The 15,628-nt window shown below is 35.8% G+C and overlaps 1 protein-coding gene across 18 annotated transcripts in view; it reads left to right on the plus strand.

The window, feature by feature from the left end:
- The window catches only part of LOC113497889 (twitchin), a 128,711-nt gene that overhangs the window by 53,819 nt on the left and 59,264 nt on the right, over window positions 1-15,628 (plus strand). For 15 of the 18 annotated variants that reach the window (XM_026877660.1, XM_026877675.1, XM_026877659.1 and 12 more), the window contains 23 exons: window positions 1,689-1,833; window positions 2,005-2,241; window positions 2,353-2,489; window positions 6,475-6,600; window positions 6,688-7,117; window positions 7,201-7,306; window positions 7,432-7,592; window positions 7,894-8,032; window positions 8,119-8,333; window positions 8,434-8,765; window positions 8,851-9,034; window positions 9,127-9,251; window positions 9,474-9,651; window positions 9,907-10,031; window positions 10,393-10,419; window positions 11,834-11,993; window positions 12,081-12,214; window positions 12,329-12,500; window positions 12,939-13,090; window positions 13,483-13,633; window positions 14,006-14,114; window positions 14,660-14,856; window positions 15,190-15,331. In XM_026877660.1, the coding sequence (XP_026733461.1) occupies window positions 1,689-1,833; window positions 2,005-2,241; window positions 2,353-2,489; window positions 6,475-6,600; window positions 6,688-7,117; window positions 7,201-7,306; window positions 7,432-7,592; window positions 7,894-8,032; window positions 8,119-8,333; window positions 8,434-8,765; window positions 8,851-9,034; window positions 9,127-9,251; window positions 9,474-9,651; window positions 9,907-10,031; window positions 10,393-10,419; window positions 11,834-11,993; window positions 12,081-12,214; window positions 12,329-12,500; window positions 12,939-13,090; window positions 13,483-13,633; window positions 14,006-14,114; window positions 14,660-14,856; window positions 15,190-15,331 (3,884 nt within the window). Of the gene's footprint in view, window positions 1-1,688; window positions 1,834-2,004; window positions 2,242-2,352; window positions 2,490-3,929; window positions 4,061-6,474; window positions 6,601-6,687; window positions 7,118-7,200; window positions 7,307-7,431; window positions 7,593-7,893; window positions 8,033-8,118; window positions 8,334-8,433; window positions 8,766-8,850; window positions 9,035-9,126; window positions 9,252-9,473; window positions 9,652-9,906; window positions 10,032-10,392; window positions 10,420-11,833; window positions 11,994-12,080; window positions 12,215-12,328; window positions 12,501-12,938; window positions 13,091-13,482; window positions 13,634-14,005; window positions 14,115-14,659; window positions 14,857-15,189; window positions 15,332-15,628 lie in introns of those variants that run through there. The other 3 variants (XM_026877663.1, XM_026877664.1, XM_026877677.1) reach the window with 2 other exon arrangements.

Here is a 15,628-nt window from a genome sequence, read left to right on the forward strand (position 1 = left end):
AAATGCTTTTACTGTCCACAATCAAAGGTCATTTAAATGTTTCAACAAAATTACCCCAAACTTTTTTTACATTAGAAAAGTCTTCAATATTTTTAAAGCAAAACAATATAATCTTCTGAAGCTTTTTGTAATTCATGGTCCCTTTTATAAGTTTGTGAAATTCTGCTATCACCAAACACAAATCACTATATTATAATATTGGAAAGAATTGTAGTAAACTAAAGCAACTATTAAATTATGTGAATTTTATGCTGAAAATAATCTACTGACATTATTTCACAAGTAAATATCATCTCTTTGAAAATTTCTCAGTAAATTACAGATTCCGAAATTCATTTACTCTCTGAAAACTTCATAAATCATACATTACGATACATCTGTTAATTATTTCATTTAAATCTTATGAATTACAGCCTTACCGTCAATTTCAGTTGGTTCATATTGCGTTGGCAATAAATTCCTTTTAACTGGAATATAGGTTATTATTGTAACTGAGTAAGTCTTATGCAGTAGTTGATGCAATTTTTTATCACTAGGTAACATTGAACTCTCTTTCCTACATTTTACCTGGTTTGGTGTCCTCGTCCTCTCAGATTTTCATGATCTTTGCTTATTATATTGACTCCATAGAAATACATACTTTTAGTAAGTTTTTTTTCAATCTTTTAAAAATATTTTTATTTCATCGATCCAAAAATTTCAAAAACTCTGCTATCAAGCACTGTTACCAAGCATAACATATATCTTCAATCTTATCTAAGATACTTCCTATTTTAAAATCCTTTTGTTAACCTTCTAGTGCTTGACGTTATTTTCGCCAGGGTCTGAATGTCCATTACCTTTAAAACTGACGCTACTAATTACTTACGTCAACATTATGATGTAGGTGATGTGGTTGGCACGGATCAGCCAACAATGTGATACTAATAAATCTCTTTTAAAATGGTTTGTAATAATTCACTCAAACTGAACGTTAAGTGTTATTTTTCTGTCATATTCCAACCTTGATATTTTTTCTCAGTTACATCGGAAAGCTCGTGTTTGAGGCCACTTGCGTTACATACATCAGGAAGTCCAGCATATTGTCAGGCCATTTGGCTAACGCTCCTAATGCAGTCCAACTGTCATAACATTCTAATGTATCATCTATTTAGTTACCAACCAATTTTTCACTGTGTATCGAGCAAGAAAATCATTTCAGATACATTTATATGACCTTTGATGAAGATACAGAGATTTATCACCTGTTTCACCATCAGTATCAAGATTAATTTAATTAATTTGCGTTGTGTCGTTATGTTAATATCTTTGTGGAACGAATCGATTTATGGTGAAGCAGGTGGTTCTACTAACGTCCTTAGTATCTATACTTTGGATGTTACTATGACTGTTATAAATACCAACAAGTTGAACTTATCAATGTCTATTGCTCCCCTTATCTACATAAAGTTATAACAAGTTAAATGTTCTTTCAATTAGTGTAGAATTGGCAATTTCCTTTTTGATCAAATTATAAAAAGTTAACATGCCTAGAACCCAATAGGAAACTATAATTCCAGTTCATATATTAGTAAGTAGTAAAAGGGAAAGGTCAATTCGCTTTGCTATTTCAATGTCGATTTCCAAGTGATTAACCTATTTGGCACTTTTGTGTGACACAAATGACTCACATAACTATGATGATGTAGCGACGAAAATCCGGCGATGCAAGGAGGCCCTCCGTGCAAGATCTCGAGGACCTCATCAACAAACCGTCGGTGCCTCTGAAGCCTCTTGGCAGTGGCGGTCCGCCAGTCATCGTAGATGTACAAGAGAGCTACTCGGCTGTTGAAGGTCAGTTAAGAAAACAATCGTGTAAAGTATATGCACTGATACATCGAGTTAGAATGGAAAACGTCAAATGTACCTACATAACGTATGAGCCATTCGTCAGTGTTAGCGTTCAGAGATATTTAAATTTCTTTGCATTATGTTTTTAATAATGTAATATTGCGATCCCTTTAGATCAAACTGGCTACCTCACTGTCCAAGTGGAGGGTAACCCAGCACCCACATTCAAGTTCTACAAGGGTGTTGGTGAGATTATTGAAGGAGGCCGTTTCAAGTTCATCACCGATGGTGAAACTGGTCTTGTTACGCTCTGCATGAGAAAAGTCAAGCCTAACGATGAAGGCAAATACAAGATTGTGGTCAGCAACATCCACGGAGAGGATTCGGCTGAGATGCAGCTTTATGTATCCGGTAAGATTACTGTTTTTATCTTCTACTATATATACAACCTCACCCAACTAAGAATGTCCTATGAAATAGAACGACACTTCTCAATTTTTAAACATGTGATCACTTAAACAGACTCCAGTGGTATGGACTTCCGTGCTATGCTCAAGAAGAGGAAGTACGCCAAGTGGGGCGAGAAGAAAGAGGACCCCGACTGGGGTGACCTCAAGGAGACTGATAAACCAATACCACCACTTAAAAAAGTCGAAAAGGTAAGGTGTTTTTTATTATTTATATTTCAACAACAGTTCGTTATAAAATTTCTGGGAAAATTTCTTCTATGATTAGGCAAAAGGTGGTGATATAAACGCAAAATTAAATGAAGATAATAAAATTGAATTTAAATTAAATGATGTGAGACAATTTAGAATTCTCCAAAAAGATCGTGTGATAAATAACAAAAGGCTTTGCTTTATATGCTGAAAACAAACAAACATAATTACTATTGGCTAAAGTTTTTCTACATTGTCTACCATCGATCTAAATCAATTTATAAATAAGACAGCTCCATCGGGCTAAATCTACGAAGAAGATAGATGTATTCATTATCTGATCTTGTGTATAACAAATTATAGATATTGTAAATTTTTCGCTACAAATATGCTCGCTTTCCTTCTGTTATATCAAGGAGCATGCAATAATATTAATGAAAGCTCTAGTGCTAACTCAAGCTGTATCTACAATATTTTGGTGAAATGTGCTAACACAAACTGTAATAACTTCAAAATTAAATGTTGTTTACATTTTCGAAGTACCGAAATTCTAATCATGATCTAAGATTAGACTTCAGAAAATGTGTTTATTTATAACATTCTTTTTGGCAATCACATCAAGAGACAAATGCTTATTATTAAATAGTGTATTTATAACTCTGTTTGGAGTTATTTTAATAACGTTAACTGAGCTATTTTGTATGTATGTATGTTCTAATATTCTTGTTATCACTATGCTTCATGACATTTGATTCTTAGGGATTAGAAACTGGATATTTCGAGGAGGACGGCTTCACCGTGGTCGTTTCTGAAGGTGTCGAGATGGGTAGATTCCCAACTATAAGGAGGCACTCATTAAACTGGTCCTGGGTCAAGGTCATCAGTTTCTTTAAATATAGCATCATCGTTCATTCCATCTTACATTTCCAGTTTCTCTTATTAGGGTCAAAGTAACATAACTTTTGTTTATCTCTGGTTTTACTTTCGAATGAAGTCTTTTTATTTTGGAATTCACTTTTTAATCTAACTACGAGCATATATTCGTAGGAAACGGTATAGCTCACCTTTGGTTTGGATAAAAAGGAGAATAGATTGAAACGTCTTACCCCATGAGGTTTCTTTTCTATGTTAGAGAGCAGTGTACTTAGCCCTCTGGTTTCCAAAAAACGTTAGCGGTATATTTGACCCGCCACTTTATTTCATACTCAACAAGATCAAAATCCCTGGAATTAAAATTATTTGTCAAGTTACCATGATGCCATTTTTGAAAGTGTATTAAATGCACGCGTACCGCGTACCGCTATTTTACAATAATAAAAAAAACTGAATCCATTTTATTTATTTCATTACTTATATAATTATATTTATAATATCTATTCTCCTTTCTAATAAATCTTAAGCATGAAATTTACAAAAAGGTTCTAATACCATTTTTAATAAAGAACAAGGTTGTCAAAATTATGTCAAACAATGAAATGCGTTGTTTACATAAGAAGTGCTAGCATGTTCTAATCAAATAAACCAGAATAATGGCTCGTTGGTACTTCAACACGATCTTTCCTTGGTTCAATGTTAGTATCAATTTTAATTCTAACATTACTTCGTAAGAATACAAAATTACAATAACCAAATCAAAGTCTAAAAGAACCTATTGTATCTCGCAATTCACTCCAATCATGTTTCATTTCGCTTCTTATTAATTTAGCTATTCATCAATTTTATATTGATTGTTGAATCCGCTACTTGTTGGTAACACGCTATTAAAATTCTAGGGTGTCTATGATATAAGGAGACGAATGTCTCTGCAAGAAATAATACCTGATTGGCCCGAATTGATGGAGGCTGTCAAAATAAAGGTTCGATAAAAAGGAAACATAAAATGAAAGTTAAACTATAAAGATTTTTCTGTTTATTTGAAATATTTAGAGAAAACTCTTAGCAAGCAAATATTTTACATGAACTAAGTAGCTTTAAATCATCCATGGTAAAATGTTTGTAGTCAATTAATAGCAATAAACCAGTATTTTCAAATGGACAGAAACAGTCTTCTAAATAATGATTGAGATTAAAATAACGAATGATAAAATAACTAAACTAAAAATGGTAACTCTGAAACTAATGATTTCAATAATAAAAGGGGATCAATCTGAAAAAGAATTAATGGTAATGATGGTCCCCTAATAATTTTCCATATAACGCCAATCTTAAATGAAGTTAAACAAGATACTAATGAGGAGTTTAAAAATCGATAAATTGAAGACATTAGTTTTAGAGCTATATAAATAGACAACTGCATTAAAACTGAATTTTAAATTAACAAAGGGTTTTGTATCACCACTTCATGTTTCTATAACTTGAACATGACTTCCAGGGAGTGTAAGTGGAATGAATTCGATGACTATAATTACTATTCAATTGTTGTCCACTATGTTCAATTGCAGGTTTATATTGACGTCCGATTGAAGAGCTTCTATCACGTCATTATTATTAAAATATTCGTGTTCATCATCCTCTACTTCATTAATTTCAGCTGATGCATCCTTATTTTCGCAGATGTTGGAATTTTTTTACAAATTATGTTGATAACAATCATTCGGTTATAATGCAATGTTGTGATCAACACTTTGTGTGTTTACATTTGATAGGGCAATAAAAAATCCTTACAATCCTTGATATAAAATCCTAGAGTATGAAAAACCACTAAGAATGAATGGATATTTTGTAGAGATCCCAAATTAGAAGACCGTCACTGGCTGAACTGATCCCGGATTGGCCGGTGCTACACTCGTTCAAAAGAGACGAGGTTTGACAGCAACGTCAATAGACAATGCATCTTGAAGTGTAATATCACAAATGCAAATTACTTGTCGCACAGCAATGTGTCCCACAGAAACCTGTCTGGTCTCATAATCTGGTTGAGTTGTTACTGAAAATCTTGCATTTATGTCTGCTAAATTATTTGCAACTAATAAAACAACTTATAATCAAAATAAATTAAAATGCACAATTACTTCGTTAAAAATCTATGCAACCAAATTCTTGTTAAACGTTTATAAATATTTTTGTAAATAATATTATTGTTTATATTAAAGCTGCTCTACAAACAACTGAAGTGAAATTATACATAACAGCTAAAATACTTTTTTGATACAAAGCCTTTGGCTACTGCCTCTAGGCAAGAGTTCAAGTTATTTATAATTTCGCGTTCTAATAAATATAATCTAAAACTATTTCTAATCAACGGTTATGACTGTCTAATTAAACGAATGTCACGGTAATAAATCTAAAATATATTTAGCAGATATTGGTGCAGGAGTTGTTCAATGATTTTTTCAGATTATTTGATCAACAGCGTCGTGGTCACCGACTAGTCAGTCCAGCACATCTTTGGTACTCTATTCTTCTACTCTCTTCTAAAGCAATTCTTCAGTGCACATCTTCGTCGACATTTTACTAGCAGCACATCGCACTGATTCAATATTCTATGCACAATGAATTCAATGTTCCAGTTTAAATAAAAATCCTATCAAAAATGATGAATACCAAAATTAATACAAATACCCACACAAAATATATTCCTGTTCCTGCTTTATAGAATTCATCATTTTTGTTCGGTCAAATGTATATTACTTAAGATAAATAAATAAATAAAAACACACCCACTTTTGCACATATATTAAAATAAGAAATATAGAAATTCCAATTTCTGTACAATGGCATGGAGTTCACGTTATTGTGTGGGTGGCGGTGATGAAAGAATGGCTGACGATTCTAACGCCTCGGATACTATATACGAGTTCAGTTGTTTTCGTTGGTTTTTGCACTTTTTACTGTACGTGCGTGACGTTGACAGCGGTGAGCAGTGAGACAGGTGTCTTGATGGTCAGCACTCAAAGCTTTTGTATGAAGAGCACATTGTTTTGTGATGCACTTCTCCTCTTATACTGGAGCAGATATATTTATGTCCAACGGACGTTGTTTTCAGAAACAAGAGTCGTTCTTGAAGCCCCTCGTAGATCAATTCGCTAAAGAAGGCAAGGATAAGAAGGTTACGTTCGAAGCCATCTTTACCAAACCCAACTCGAAACCGAAATGGTTCTTCCGTAAAGATGTAAGTAAAATGTTCCTTTAAGTACAAAATGATACCGATATGTCGACAGTATTGCGCATTGTAATTTTGACTAATATGAAATTACAGGAACTATTCCCCGGATCCAAGTACAAGATGACAAACGAACAGGATTCCTACAAACTGATCATCATGAACCCGAAGGTCGAAGACACGGGTAAAATCACAATTGAGATCGGCGGCATCACTTGCACAGCCTTCTTGCAAGTCGATGAACCTGACCCAACATACACCTTCACGAAGCCACTGAAGAAGACCACCAGTGGTTACACGAAACACGAATGCGTCTTGGAATGTACCGTCTCCAACAGTCTCGCTATTGTCTCCTGGTGGAAGGGAGAAGAGAAAGTGGAAGACGGTGAAATATACCAGATCTCTAAGGACTTGTCTGGAGTATGCAAGCTGGTCATCAAGAACTGTAAGTTTGAAGATGCTGGCAAATATACTTGCAAGATAGAAAAGCAACCTGACAAGACAGAAACTGAAGTAAAGATTGTCGGTAAGGACTATATTACCATCACTGAACTTCTAGCGTAAAATCTTGGTCGGGTTTTTACTTACCTCACTATTCTTTATTCACAGAATACCCATACAAGTTCACCAAGGTACTTAAGTCACAACAAGCTATTGAGAAGGATACCATCACACTTCTTTGCGAGCTTGATGATGCTGGTGGTGATGTCAAATGGTAAGAACTCCTTTTCCGCCGTCATTATACTTCCTTACTAGATCAAATTTTACTAAACAATTACCATTATTTTACTCTTTTATCGTTAACGTAAAATTGATACATTTCTGTGACTTGGTTACCAGGTTTAAGAACGATGAGCCATTGAAGACAGACAAGCGCATCACGATCGTGAAGGAGGGTCGCAAGCGCAAGGTGGTGATCAAGGACGCCAAGGTCACCGATGCTGGCAACTTCAAGTGTGTCAGCAACGCCGATGAAACAACATGCGAATTGATTGTCAATTGTAAGTTTCACATCACGACATATCTTTTATTGTAGGAAAAAATATTTCCAGAAAGTTTCGTCAATAAAATATTAAGATGTAATTGTCATTGTATGTCAAACAAATGAATGCCTAATTTACAAAATGGGCTTGTTCAAATAGACTATTGTTCGGGGCAACTAGACCTAAACTTTATCTAGGTTACATGCTGAAAAATAATATTCAGAATATATTTCTTGATCGAATCAGTTGTGTGCACCACGATGTAGGCAAATTATGAATATTCGTTGTATCATTAATAAATTGTTATTTCGTTTATCAGACTCGAATCGCTTCAACAAGAAGTTGAAGGACACAGAAGCAATTGAGAGGGACAGAATTGTCATGGAAGTTGAGTTGCAGGACCAGACTGCGGAAGCCGTTTGGTCTTTCAACGGACAACCTATTGTTCCTAATGACAGGTAAGGTCAACCCTTTAAACTATACAATATCACAATAAGGTTGATTACATAGCAAACAAAAATTAAAATGTACATTTATTCCTCAGAATTGAAATCAAGAACTTGGGCGGTGGTAAACACCAGCTGATCTTCAACAAACTGGAGATGGAAGATGACGGCGAGATTCTCTGCGAGTCTGGCAAGCTGAGCTCATCGTGCAAGCTGACCGTCAAGAAGGGCGAGTCCAAGCCCTCTATCGAATGTCCGGATGAATTCCACGGACCCGCTGACCGACCTTTCGTCATTGAGGTGCCTTATAAAAGTAAGTGACCAACTCCCTTACGGTGTAACAAAAGTCATGTTTACCCTACATCTTTATTTGTTATGAGCACATGTCATCCCTACTTATTATGTATTCGCAGTTACCGGCACCCGACAGACACCAATTGAAGCTAAATTGTGGAAGGACGGAAAAGCCCTGCCCGCCAAAGAAGTTGAGGCAGTGGTTGAGCAAGAGAAGGTTCTCTTCAAGATAAAGAAGCCAAGCAGAGATGCTTCTGGCAAATTTGAAATTAAGCTGTCCAACGCCCAAGGTGAAGACTCGAAGAGTGTCACTATTACCATGCAGAGCGTCCCGACGCCGCCTCAAGATGTGCAGGTCACGGAAGTCTTCCAGACTTCTTGTATCGTTGCATGGAAGACGCCACAGGACGATGGTGGATCTGCACTCGTCAAATACGTCATTGAGAGACAGGTAAGAATTTACACATGCACAACTCGTTTTATTATATTAGAAGTCAGTTGTGAACTGGGCTCTAATGATAATGTTATTGTTACAGGACATGTCTCTCAAGGCTGGATGGGACAATGTCGCTGAAGTCGCTATTGGTCAACCATTGAAATACAAGGTTGAGGATCTTATTCCGAAGAAAACTTACAAGTTCAGGATTCGGGCTGTGAACAAAGTTGGTTCCAGCGAGCCTGGTCTCTTCGCCAAGCCTGTGCTGGCTAAGGACCCATGGGGTAAGGATCAACCATCATGTTCATCACCTAATGATAAACTTGAATATTGTATTTTTGATGCTTGTTTCTTATACTCGTGTTTTTGTTTGTAGATGAACCATCGAAGCCCAAGAATGTTGAGCTTAAGGACTGGAACAAGGATCACGCTATCCTTAAATGGCAGAAGCCTGATAGTGATGGCGGTGCGCCAATCACTGGCTACGTCATTGAGTACAAGGTGAGAAATCCTCATCATTTTAATATAAAATCGTATAAACTTTGTTCTTTTACTTTCGTTCGGCGGTCTCATACTTTGATATAAGCTGCCGTGTCAGTCCGAAACCAGCCTTGCGTTCACGTTAAATACGCATTGATTGATGACTTGGAAACAATCTGTCAAACGAGTTTTTAAGCTGCACCATTATAATACAGTTCTGTAATATTCATGGTACATTTACAGGAGAAATTCGGCAAAGACTGGGTAGCCGGCAAAGAGGTACCTGGTGACTGCCTGGAAGCTACCCAGGATGGCCTCAAGGAAGGATGCACCTACGAATTCAGAGTACGTGCCATCAACAAGGCTGGACCTGGTGAACCTAGTGACGCGACTAAACCTATTGTCGCTAAGTGCCGATTTGGTGAGTAAACAGCAACTGACATGACTATGAGTAATATCGGTAGATAAAGATCTAAACCGATTTTAAAAGCATATTTCCTCCGCTAAAAGGGTAGTAGCATTTCAATGGAATAAAACTGCTACTTAGATTTTCAACTGAGCCGAGTATGAAAATAATCATATCCTTTTTTTACCATTAAAATATGGTATCACATAATGATATGTATGACGAGTGTTATGTCACGTAAGTCTGATGTTTTTTGGTCATCTTCTACAGTCAAGCCATTCATCGTTGGAGAGGGTCTCCAGAGCATGATCATCAAGAAGGGACAGGTCATCACCTTCGACATCAAGTACGGTGGTGAGCCTGAACCCGAGGTTAAATGGATGAAGGGAGAAGAGGTAAGAATCATGACTTTTCTGATCTTTATAAACATTAAAATCAAATTTTAAAAAGATACTCGACCTAAGAATGAAGATTAAATAACGTTTTAAATAATGACAAAGAAAATATGTTGTGAACTGATGTAAGAAAATATTTAATATTTTGCTATCACGTACCGTGTATAATGTATTTAAAAATTAAAATGTAACTGTAGAAAATAATCAAGACTTAATAAAGTTCTAAAGAAAGCCGAACCAATGTAACGAAAACCTCTGCAAGAAAATATCCGAAGATTTAATATATACTCCTCATACTTTGCGATTCTTAAAAATTGGAAGTAATGATTTTAATTGCAAATTTTATTTTTCCCCAAAAAAGAAACGCGGCAAGCCGTACACTGAAAAGGTCAGATGGTTGGATCTAAATGTTGTATCGCATTTAAATGTTTTAAACACAATACTCATACACGATTTTTTTGTTTCTATATTCAACAACATGTGCTAACACAATTATACAAAACTGGAGCAATATGTTACCTATATACCTAGTGGTGCTAAATTCAATTAATCAAAAATTAAATTTCAAATTATAATTGAATGTGTCATTTTTGACGTATTTCCGAGCAAAGTCTTGATCGTGTCATAAAGAGAGATGGAACTGAATAATAGATAGCTCTATTTCTTTCTATACAGATATTGAAATTATCACCACTATGACAGCAAAAGCTGCATATTACATTGTTTCCATCGGAACACTGAATACACAATGTAATTGGCTTTATAAAATTATGCTTTCGATGTTGTAATTACACTTTATTTTAAATTAACTTAATTGTATCCACTTTTTTTTATTGGCACTGTTTCTAAACACCAAGCAGATTCGGGTGATTTTTTTAAAGAAAACAACAAGGACAAACATCTTTTTCTCTCACTTTATCTCTTCTTTTTAAATGTGGTAACACTTGACAGTATGGCGGTTAAGCCTAAAGCTGTCAGCACATAACATTTTAACAACGCTTGCGCACTGCTCAACGCCGCCATTTTCTTTGACTACAAACTACACTCAACTTTATATTAATGAACTAAGGTACAATTTTGCATAATAAGATTCTACAACCTGTCAAATTGTTGGATCTTATTTAGAAAATATGGACCTTATGTGCGATAGCATAAGTTTGAATTTCGTTTGGTTAGTCATCTAAAAGAAGGAAGCGAGCAGTTCGCGAGCAATCTAACTCCACACTGGATTCGCACTTACTACTTACCATATTTTGTTTATATTGTCTGGGATTGCGTCTGATATTATCACCGTTTCAACATTTTTTTTTCATCATCATTTTTTTTTAAACATGGCACAGTCAGACTACAGTAGCTCATTAGCACACCTACCTACAGTTATTCAGGGGCAATATTTTAAATTAAAAAATATATGAAGGCCTTCTAAATCTAACCAGTAAAATATGATATTTTTTTTTCTTTTTATGAAGACTCAGAACAACAGGCTAGGCATACTTTTCAAGGAAGCCTTACTTTCGGCAGTTTCGAAACACGTTTGTTGAGTTGGGGCAGGGTAGAAATGAAAGTTGCCCTGCAATTTAAAAAAACAAAAATCAATAAACCATTGCAAATCTTACTGCAGTTTCTACGTGGCCGCAAATTTATCCAAGATTAGCTAAATGTGAACAGACTTCACAAGATCTATACACCTATTCAAACATTTTCACCGACATCAGTTTCACACACCATCATTACTCTAACACCATTCAATTCAGACGCATCCCTTTTACACGCCCAATGCTCACATTCTTCGACCACTACAGGAGATCCGTGACGACGGCGATCGTATCACCATTGACAAGTACGAGAGGAACACCGTACTGACAGTCAGGAGGACCACCAGGCCCGACAGTGGCAAGTACAAGCTGGTGCTCACCAACTCGTCCGGTACTTGTGAAAGTATTGGAGATGTTGTTGTACTTGGTAAGTGGGATCTTGTACAAATTTAGCCATAAACTACAGCTCCACTTGATCCACCCATGAGTTAATTATTTCGCTGTTTAATTACAGACAAACCCAACCGTCCTAATGGCCCGATTGAGATCACGGACATCCGTGCCGAGAAGGCCACAGTCAAATGGCAGAAGCCTGATGACTGGCAAGGATCAGACATCACGGGATACACCCTCGAGAAGATGGACATGGTAAGGATCGCAGAAAATATCCATACTAAAAAAGAAACCGGCCAAAGAAGAATAACAAATAATTGCAAGTTGTCATGAAATACGTAGGTACTTAATATTATGTGTTTTATATAGGATACCGGCAACTGGGTACCTTGTGGTGAAACTGGACCTGAACCGACAGAATTCACTGTCAAGGGTCTTACACCGAACCACAAGTACAAGTTCAGGGTTCGCGCTGTCAACAAGGAAGGCGAGTCCGAGCCGTTGGAGACTGACGGCTTCATTGTCGCCAAGAACCCATACGGTAAGTGTTTCTTAGATTGTTACCTAATTAAAAATACTTCGTTATTTATTAATTATACTTCTCAGACATAAAAGTATGTACAAAAATGGACCTAAAACCTGAGGTTATTCTCTACCAGTCATATTTATTAGTTTTATTACGAATTTTGCTATTCTATAAAGACGTATTCACTTTTACGTCTGAAGGCAAAACAAAACGTTTGACAGATAAAACAAGCCCGCCATTTTTTAAATTTGACGTTTATTTGTTTTGTAGGTTTTGCATTCGCAAATTACCTCAATAACTCTTTACAGTCTATAGAAATCAATTCATATCCTAACGAAACTAAATTCTCCAACATACAATGAAGCCCAAAGCTTACGGAATCATTAAAAAATCACATCAGATTTTTACTTTTGATTCATGAATGTATGTTTCCAACATGATTATGATCTGCAGACCCACCGAAGGCACCTGGCAAGCCGGTGATCACCGACTACGACAACATGTCAGTGACCTTGCAATGGGAGCCGCCATCAGACAACGGTGGCAGACCGATCCTCGGATACGTCGTGGAGATGAAGGACAAATTCGCTCCCGACTGGATTGAGGTAAAGAATCAATTTATGAGTACCACTTACATAATTATTGTTGTGTAAAAACTCTACTGTCTTACAGTTGAATGTCACTGTCTGATAATTATAGTAATCCGGTATCATCCAACATGTTTGCCGTACAGATAATATTAAGTAGTTTACCTCAAAGCCATCCTATGTCATTTATTGTTTGAAGTCTTACTGGAGTCTACTACAAAATATCGATACAATGTCCTAGCTAAAATAGAATAATAAAGTTTCATATTTGTCAATGTATATTTGTTTGATTCAAGCAAAAGTTAAAGCTACAGCACTCTTATTATAAAAAAGGGTTTTTAAAATAGTTTATTACATCATTTAATAATGGAATGTACCTACTTTATATTAATAATGTACTGCATACACAGGTTACCAAGACAAATGATACCAAGACCGAATACAAGGTTGAAGGTCTCAAGGAGAAGATGGTGTACCAGTTCCGTGTGAAGGCTTACAACAAGGCTGGTGTTGGTGAAGCTTCACAGCCCACCGATAACCATCTCTGCAAGCACAAGAACTGTAAGTGTTATTTTTCAATTCCATTAAATTAATATAAAGTTATAAATAATTATGTTTAAGACCTAATTTTTAATGGATTTTACATAGTGTCATATCTTCCGGTTCACCATTCAATGTGGAAAGATTCATTTTGTTCTTAGTTTTGTTGTGTTAAATATGTTTTAATTATAAGCAATATCTATTCCAATACAAGCACAAAATTTTTATTGTTGAAATAGATATTTACACATAGAAATAATGTCTAAGAATGAGGAACGAAATTTCTATTTCTCCACAAACTATTCAAACTTAATAGAGTATAATCGCTTAATATTTTTAAACAATATGTTCAGTTAAAGTTCCATCATAGTAACCTTTATGTTTATTAAACAGTGAAGCCACGCATTGAGCGCAGCACCTTCAAGTCGGTGATCATCAAGGCAGGCCGCACTCACAAGTGGTCTGTGGATGTCATCGGTGAACCTCCACCGGAGATGACTTGGTAAGTCACTAATGATGCATAAACACTACTGCTTTAATAGGTATAACCGTCCTATTAAAGAATTTTTCAATCATTTGCTTTTACTTTGCTTACCATGTGCAGAATCAAACTTATTGATATGGAAGATGACAAAAAGCAAGATTTAATGAAATTACTTGCAAAGTTTGTTTGTACTAACAGCTTTTTGTTATAGATCTCAATTATAATGTAGCATTTCATATGAGCTTAAAAAAAATGTTTTTTTCTTTTATACCAGTTCCTCTCCATAGGAATGACTTTAAAACCATATTTATTCACTTTTTGTATTTCACAACTGCCTAATAGAAGTTTTCAAAAAACAATAATATTTTTATAGATTTCACAGCTTTAGAACATTTAGAACGCTAAGTTGCTAAGGCACTAAGGCTAACCCTGCGTAAAGCACTTAATATCTCAGTATGTGGTGATTAAGTATGTCTTACCTCTTAGATTTCAAAGCTTTAATAAGCAAGTTAGGTATATTTTTCCCATAATGTTCTACTAACATTACCCAACCTATCCCCCAGGTCTTGGCGCGACAACATCAAGCTTGTCAACACGGAGCGCATTAAGATCGAGAACAAGGAATACCACACGGACTTCACCATCGTGAACGCCGTCCGCCGCGACACCGGCAAATACAAGCTCCGCGCTGAGAACTGCAACGGTTTCGATGAGGAGACCGTCGAGCTGACTGTGCTTAGCAAGCCCAGCGCGCCTAAGGGTGAGTTTGCGTTGTATTTTTTAAAAAGTTCTATACGGAGTGACTGCCTGAAATAGTGCTTAACCTATATTTTTCCCAGCAGTGTGACGTATATAGGCTGGTATATTAAAAGATGAATAGAAGAAATAATAAATCAACCAAACAATCGATTTCTCAAGGGATAGACAAAAACAGACAAGAAATCTCTATTGAATAGACAAAGAGTAACTTACTGACTGTTTATGACTGGGGATATAGCGATGGGTATTTTATAAAATCCATCATGACAATAGAATTGCTCTTCTATTCAAATATTTCAAAAAATAAATTGATATCTAATATGAACATTCGCAGGACCATTGGAAGTGACAGACATCAACGCCGAAGGCTGCAAGGTCAAATGGGAGAAGCCGGATGATGATGGTGGCTCTCCCGTCAAGGAGTACGAACTCGAAAAGATGGACGTCGCCACTGGCAAATGGGTCAGGGTTGGCAGGTACGTAACTTATGAAAGCATACACTAAAAAAGAGATGTCCCTTTTTGAAGCATTTTTTTTGAGACCAAAGCTACTGTTAGCTAAATTATGTTATCTGGTGACTGAATATGCCAATTATGTCTCATGCTGTCTGTGCATTACTTTAAAGAAAAAAATAAACATTTGAAAAGTTTTAAGCTGTACAAACATGCTCATTAAAAATATTCTGGAATTTTTGTTAAGCATATTATGCTAAGACTTTCCTCATGAAAATTCTAATGGAGAAAAACAAATTCACATATGTTCTTTAAAATGAT

The sequence above is a fragment of the Trichoplusia ni genome, chromosome 10 (genome assembly GCF_003590095.1).
Source record: "Trichoplusia ni isolate ovarian cell line Hi5 chromosome 10, tn1, whole genome shotgun sequence".
Lineage (NCBI taxonomy): Eukaryota > Metazoa > Arthropoda > Insecta > Lepidoptera > Noctuidae > Trichoplusia > Trichoplusia ni.